At 47.8% G+C, this 7,500-nt stretch overlaps 1 protein-coding gene across 10 annotated transcripts in view; it reads left to right on the top strand.

Annotated features, from left to right (window-relative positions):
* LOC122259168 (supervillin) overlaps positions 1 to 7,500 on the top strand; it is a 139,877-nt gene that overhangs the window by 114,884 nt on the left and 17,493 nt on the right. For 7 of the 10 annotated variants that reach the window (XM_086543841.1, XM_086543844.1, XM_086543842.1 and 4 more), the window contains one exon: positions 1,885 to 2,259. The exons of the other annotated variants lie outside the window; for them this stretch is intronic. In XM_086543841.1, the coding sequence (XP_086399967.1) occupies positions 1,885 to 2,259 (375 nt within the window). The remainder of the gene's footprint in view (positions 1 to 1,884; positions 2,260 to 7,500) is intronic. 10 annotated transcript variants of the gene reach the window in all.

Genomic DNA, 7,500 nt, shown 5'->3' with positions numbered 1-7,500 from the left:
TCCTCCGTCTCTCCCTTGTCCCCTGCAACAGATGGCCGCCAGATAGTTTTGCATGCGGTTTCTTGTTGCTGTTGTGGCGCCGGGACGGTGTCAGGTTGGAGTGGGTTTGTTGTGTGTTTGCGCGTTTTGTTGTTGTCGTTGGTCGTGGTAGGGTTGTTGTTGTTATTGTTGTTGTCGTTATTGGTGGTGTTGGTGGTGGTGGTGGTGGTGTAAGTGGTACCTGCGACGAGGGGTGGTGTGATGGTGTTGAATATACCGATGGCTATCATCATGGTGGTAGCAAGAAATGTGATAGTCAAAAAGAGGCCAGTGAGGTAATCGTGAATGCTATTACCATGCCACTATGGGCCTGTCAGTGATAGTAATAACAAGTTAGATGGATTCTCATTCATTCTAGATTCAGAATGATTTACCGTTGTTTGGAATAAACCAGAGGAAGGGAGCGTGGGTGGCAGTAGTTAATGCTGGCAGTGTTGGCAAAGTTAGTGCAGCCGCAGTGGTGGAAATTGCATAGCAGTTGCTGTAGACCGAGGAAAAGCTGATGCGTAAACGTGTTTGTTCGCGTGTAGAGCGAGCAAGCGTCGCCATAGCAACATCTTGTTGGCCTGGTGTGGTATCCTCTTCATTTTTTTTTCTTCCATGATAATAAAATGATTCCCCTCATTTTTTGTGCTTTGTCTTTCCATCGTCTTCGCCTCCTCCTCTCTTCCTCATACCTCTTCTCTTGAAAACTCTCTCTCTCTCTTTCTTTCTCTTTTTCTTTCTCTCTCTCTTTCTCTTTCTCTTTCTGCTTATCTATCTACCATGACCTTGAATACTGGACAGCCTATTCCCTACCCCCCCCCTTCTCCTACCCCGCCCCATCCCACAGCACTGGCTCAACCCGCCCGCGCTTTGGATTCATTGCTTGATTTTCGTGACCGAGAGGGCGGTCCAGATCTGCCGTGTGGGCGTCGTACCTGGCTTAGCGCGGTGGGCGTGTCAAGGGAAAAGTTAGAGCATTTCCTTAAGGATGTGCCGAAGGGAGATAAGTGGGGAGAGTGGAGTAAGAGTAATTGCGGAGAGAGAGAGAGGTAGATAGATAGATAGATAGATAGAGAAAGAGAGAGATTTGGAGAAAGAAGCGACATATAGCTGGACAGAGAAAAAAAACATAATCAAAAAGCGAGGCGAGAGACAGACATAGGGACAGACACCGAGGCAGTGCAAGTGAGGCAGGAAATACAGCAATTGACTGATAACTCGAGTTACCGGGGGTCCCACCACACCGGACGTCCCTGCCGGCCCACGGATGTCACCCCCCCCCCCTCCCCTGCCGAACCGCGGATGTCACCCCCGCCCCCCTGCCGTCCGCGCCACCAGCATAGGGGAAGGGTTCGCTGGGGAAGGGAAGGGAAGGGAGGAAGGAAGGGAAGGAAAGGATTGGAAGTTTTGGGTGTGTGAGCAGAGGTGTTTGTACCCAGACAGGCAATGACACCAGTGATGGGGGCTGGGGGTTTGGTGGAGGAAGGAAAGAGGAAAGGGAGAGAGAGAGAGAGAGAGAGAGAGAGAGAGAGAGAGAGAGAGAGAGAGAGAGAGAGAGAGAGAGAGAGAGAGAATAATTTTTATCAGCATTGGAAACAAAATTGCTCACGCTCTCAGGAATGACAAGAGCCCAGTTGATGACGGATTTAGCGAATACACAAAGACACACTAAACGCTTCAATCAGAAGTCGCGTACGCAGACACACATTAATGATATAACAATAGGGCCTACAAAGCCCCTCAACAATAATGCACACATACAAACCGTTCGGACGTCAAGGTTGAGGTCCACGCACATCCTCGCCTTGACAGAGGTGAGGACGGGGCGCGACAAACTGACAGGCAATGGTTTTCTTGCAGGCGGAGCATGGTGGAGCTGAGGAGCCTGGAGAAGGACAAGCTCTCGCCCGAAGACTCCTCGAGTGCGGCGGCGCCTTCCGCAGTGTCGCCCTCGAACCGGTACCAGCAGCCAACGCCACAGGATGGTGGCGGCAGTGACTCCTCCACCTCGTCGTCTTCCTCGTCAGATTCCTGCGACGGCGTCCTGAAGACCAAAGCCAAGGTGACCATGGACGCCTCGCAGATCCTCAGCCAATCACCCATCTTCCGTAACAAGACCTCCTTGACGTCCTCGTCCTCCACGTCTTCGTCCTCCAGCTCGCCCTCCCCGTCCGACGGCGCCGCCAAGGCTCCTCCAGGGGCTGCGACCTCACCAGGTTCCTCTATCAACGACAGGTGAGTACATAGAGATGTCGCTTGTGTCGTCTCCTGCCTTGTCTCGCGTCCTCTTATCGCGTGTATCTCCGCAGCTTTATCTTCGTTGGCTTGTATCTATCTCCCTCTCTTTTTCCCCCCTTCCTCTTTCCCTCCTTCCCTCCCTTCTTATTTCGCATCCTCCCTCTGCCCCCCCCCCCTGTCTCCTTTACTCCTCCTCATCCTTTACTCTCTCTCTCCTATAACGCCTACCATATATGTCTTCTGCTTTTGCCCTCCAGACTGCCTCCACGCCCCTTCAACCCCCTCCCCTCCCCCGCTCTATTCCATCCTTCAAAGCGTCCTTCTTTTCACGTCGAGTTAATATTCCCCTTACTTATCGTCGCACTCACGCATCTTCGCCTCATCCATCTTTCCTCACTTCGTTTACCCTTTCTTCACCTCGACCAACTTCCCTCTGGATGACTTTGATGCCTTGGAAGTGTCTCTAATGCGTAGAGGTGACCCGGCCCGGTAAGTGTGAGTAGAATGGACTTTGAGTCGTCCAGCGTCTCATGCGATGCGAATGGAGACGGTTGCTTTGGCAGTGATTAGGACATCGATGATGACGATGATAACGGCGATGATGATGATGATGATGATACTGTGGGTTGGCAGTGTCGACGAGGCAGGCACTAGGCACAGGCGGGGCCACACCTCACCCACGCCAGCTGATGTGATCACCAGGCCCGTCGCACCAGCTGAGATTGTCATAACCACAACATGTCTCTCTTGGCCCTGGTGGTGCCTTCAGCCCAAACAAGCTCGGTGCCGAAGTACCATGCTGCAGTTGATATGGTAGTGCCTCACTTTGATGATTGTATAATGGGGCAAAATGATGCTTCTGATGCCACGTTTTATAATGGTGTGGCTATGGCCGAGGCTCGTGGTTGTGTAGTGCCACACTATTGACCTTTTGATGGTTTATGGAGTCACTTTATCGTGTGAGAGAGAGAGAGAGAGAGAGAGAGAGAGAGTGTGTGTGTGTGTGTGTGTGTGTGTGTGTGTGTGTGTGTGTGTGTGTGTGTGTGTGTGTGTGTGTGTGTGTGTGTGTGTGTGTGTGTGAGTGTGAGTGTGTGCTTGCGTGTGTGCGTGCATGCATGCATGTGAGTAAATAAAGTGAGGTAAAGGGGTTGAGTGAATAAGTAAAGTGAGCAAAAGCTGTATGACAAAATAAAAGATCACGGAATTGGAAGATCGGAATCCTAGAAGAAAGTTGCTGTGGTAAAGAATAAAAGCTAAGGAGAAAAAATTTAAGATAAGGAGAGGAAAGAATGGAGGAAGGAGAAGAGAAAGATTAAAAGGAAAAGGGGAAAGGAATGCATATGACAAGGACACAGACATCAGGAAAAGGTAAAAGAGAAAAAGAAGAGAGGAAAGGAGTGAAGATGTGAGAGGAAAATAATGAAAATGGTTGAAAGCGTATGAGAGAAAGAGAGAAAGGGAGTGATGAAAGAGAAAGGGGAGCGTAGGAGAAAATGAGTGAATTAGTATGAGAGACAGGAATATATATAGCGTTTTAAAAAATATATATAGCGTATAAAGTTTTAAAAATATGTATATATAAAAGAGAAGAAGAGGAGTTGGAGAGAAAGCGATAAAGGGAGTGAAGGAGTTGGAAAGAAAAAGTGTGAAAGAAGGAGAGGAAGAGAGAAAGGAAGTGAAGGAGTGGGAGAGAAAGAGAGTAAAGGAGTGGGAAAGAAAGGTAGGAAGGTAATAGGAGAGAGAAAGGGAATGAAAGACCAGTAGAGAAAGAATTGGCACCTGAGAGACAGAGAGCGAAGGAATATCATGACCGAAAGAGAGAAAGAGAACGAAGAAATATTATGAGCGAAAGAGAGAGAGAGAACTAAAGAATATTATGAGAGAAAGAGAACTAAGAAATATTATGAGCGAAAGGCAGAAAGAGAGAAAAGGAATATTATGAGAGAAAGAGAGTGAAGGAGTATTATGAGAGAAAGAGAACCAAGAAATATTATGAGCGAAAGACAGAAAGAGAACGAAAGAACATTATGAGAGAAAGAGAAGGAAGAAAGACAGAAAGAGAGCGAAGGAGTAATATGAGAGAAAGAGAACGAAGAAATATTAGGAGCGAAAGACAGAAAGAGAGCGAATGAGTATTATGAGCGAAAGAGAATGAAGGAAGACAGAAAGAGAGCGAATGAGTATTATGAGCGAAAGAGAGAAAGGGAGCGAAGGTGTAGAGTAGCCTTCGACGAAGGAGTGGTCAGCCACAATGGGTCAGCACATTGTCCCTTCGCGCGACGCCCATTGTTCCTGGGCCTCCTGACCCCCTCACCTGATGCTTCCTTGCTTACGCCTCCTTGGCTGCCCTCGCTCCTCTCTTGTTGTCTCGGCCGTTACTCATTTCCTCGCTGGATCATTCCCTCCTTTACGCTTTTTTAAGTCTGGTTTCTCGTTTTCTGTGGGTTTTTTTGTTTGTTTCTTTCTTTCTTTTGGAGGAGGGGGGTGGATTCTCGTTTTCTGTTTTTCTTTCTATTCCTTCTCTTTCTAAAAAATGTTTTTCGTTTTTGTTTTTTTTCCCGTCGTTTCTTTTTTCCCGCATTGTCTTCTCTTTTATGTCTTTCTCTTTCGCTCGCATTTTCCTTTTTTTTTCTGGGTTTCTTCTTTTTATTCTTGTTTTTTTTTAGTTCGTTTTATTTTTCTCTCTCGTTTTCTCCTTTTCATTCCTCGTTTTCTCTTTTTCTTTTTCTTGTTTTCTAATCTCTTATCTGTTCTTTTTTCTTTTTAAGTCTCCTCTCCTCTCTAGATTTGGGCGTCTCTCTCTCTCTCTCTCTCTCTCTCTCTCTCTCTCTCTCTCTCTCTCTCTCTCTCTCTCTCTCTCTCTCTCTCTCTCTCTCTCTCACTCTCACTCTTACTCTCACTCACTCACTTTATTGTCATCATTTTGTCTATATTTTTTTTCTTTTTATATGCATTGTTCGTGATTCCTTCTCCTCCCCCTCCCCCCCTTTCGTTGCCTTTCCTTTCCTGACCTTGCCCTTCTGCGCCCCCTCCCCCCTGCTTTGCAGCGCTCCCTTTGTGTGTTACAGGTCAAGTCTGTCACCTTGTATAAGGCGTTTATTTATGTATGCACACACACATATATATATGCACATATACGCGCAAACTCATTCTCTATCTATCTATATATCTATCTACCTATCTCTTTCTCTCTCTCTTTCTCTCTCTCTTTCATTCTCTCTTTCTTTCTCTCTTTCTTTCTCTCTCTCTCTCTCTCTCTCTCTCTCTCTCTCTCTCTCTCTCTCTCTCTCTCTCTCTCTCTCTCTCTCCCTCTCTCTCTCCTTCTCCCTCTCTCTCTCCCTCTCTCCTTCTCCCTCTCTCCTCTCTCTCTCCCTCTCCCTCTCTCTCTCCCTCTCTCTCTCTCTCTCCCTCTCTCTCTCTCTCTCCTCTCTCTCTCTCTCTCTCTCTCTCTCTCTCTCTCTCTCTCTCTCTCTCTCTCTCTCCTCTCTCCTCTCTCTCACTCCCTCTCACCCCCTCCCCCCTCCCCCCTCTCTCTCTTTCTATCTCGATTTCTCTTTTTCTCTTTCTCTGTAATTCTCCCTCTCCCTCGCCCTCTCGCCCTTTCTATAACTTTCTGCTTTTATATATATATATATATATATATATATATATATATATATGCATATATACATATATATGCGCGTGTGTGTGTGTGTATGTATATGTATATGTATGTGTATGTGTATGTGTATGTGTATGTATGTGTGTGAACGCGCGCGCGCACACACACACACACACACACACACACACACACACACACACACACACACACACACACACACACACACACACACACACACACACACACACACACACACACATACACACACACACACACAGACTCTTCTTTTCTCTCTCCACATACTTCTCACGCCAAAAACTGTGAACTTGTCAGAGCCAGAAGATCACATGCACCCACACCCGATGGTGTTGTGGTTGGTTGACATTATGGTGGTTAGCTGCTCAGTAGCGAAGGGGTTATGTGTGGTGGTTACATGGTATATTCATCACTGGCAGAAATGACGGCGATTTGGGAACCCCAGTGACAGGAATGATGCAGGCGGTGGAATAGGTTGTGGTGATGATGGTGGTGGTGGTGAGATGGCAACCGTGGCAGAGCCTAGGGGGAAGGGTGGGGGGGGAGGGGCAATGGGAGGGGCTGGAGTGGACCGGGGCGAGCCCGGCTGCCACGGCTAGGCACGGTTAGTCGAGCTTGAGCTGCCGCAGAGAACGGACAGTACTTGTCAGTGACGCGCTTACTAACTCACTCTCCAACAGTTCGACGTCCATCGCATTCAGCTGTTTAGGGCCGCGTGTGTACCCAGCTATTTCATTTTTTTATTTTATGGTTCTTTCAGCTTCAGATATTTGCAAGAGTTTCTGTGGCAGAGTGTGTGTTTGTTTGTATGAGTGGGCTTTAAGAAGAGGATTATTGTCTCTCGACGCATGTGTATATATTTTTCTTAGCTTTTTACTTCTATTTAACCAAACTCTGGCCTTGAAATCCATTCGTCATAGCGAGTGAGAGAAGAACACAGAGTTTTTGCATGACTCGGTCCTGTGTGCGAGTGGGCATCGGATCCAGCATTAAGAAAGTAAGGACATTTAAATTAATTGTTCTATCATCCAAATCTTCTCAAGTGGTTGTGTAAGACGGGTCGTCATACTAGGAGCTACAACCCGTACGAAGCGCTGAGAGAGAGAGAGAGAGAGAGAGAGAGAGAGAGAGAGAGAGAGAGAGAGAGAGAGAGAGAGAGAGAGAGAGAGAGAGAGAGAGAGAGCGAGAGAGAGCGAGCGTGTGTATCTGACTCGTCCATAACTCATGAGTAATAATTAATCAGCGAAGTGGTGTGTGGACACGTGTGAGCTCCTACTGGGTGTTGCTCAGCCATGAGTGTGAGTGCGGCCGGGGTGCGGCCAAGGGCCTCTTCCTCCACCTCCTCCTCATGGGCCCCCTACCCCCACCAGCACAACCAGCTGTTCCAGTCTGAGTGGCATCCTGACCATTGTCAATGCCGAGAATGTGCACGGGACCGACACAGGATGGAGAACGAGGTGCTGGCACAGTTCGAGGAGGAGATGGATCGCCTAGATGACGAGGTGAAGAGGAGTCAAGAGCTCTCCTCAAGGTCGAAGAGGTACATCGAACCTGAGAATGAAGAAGAGGAGGAAGAGGAAGAGGAAAGGAAAGATAGTGAT

This window comes from Penaeus japonicus, unplaced genomic scaffold, assembly GCF_977035675.1.
Source record: "Penaeus japonicus unplaced genomic scaffold, GWHDUDI00000001_assembly GWHDUDI00000014, whole genome shotgun sequence".
Classification (NCBI taxonomy): Eukaryota; Metazoa; Arthropoda; class Malacostraca; order Decapoda; family Penaeidae; genus Penaeus; species Penaeus japonicus.
This window is presented reverse-complemented; position numbering and strand designations above follow the sequence as displayed.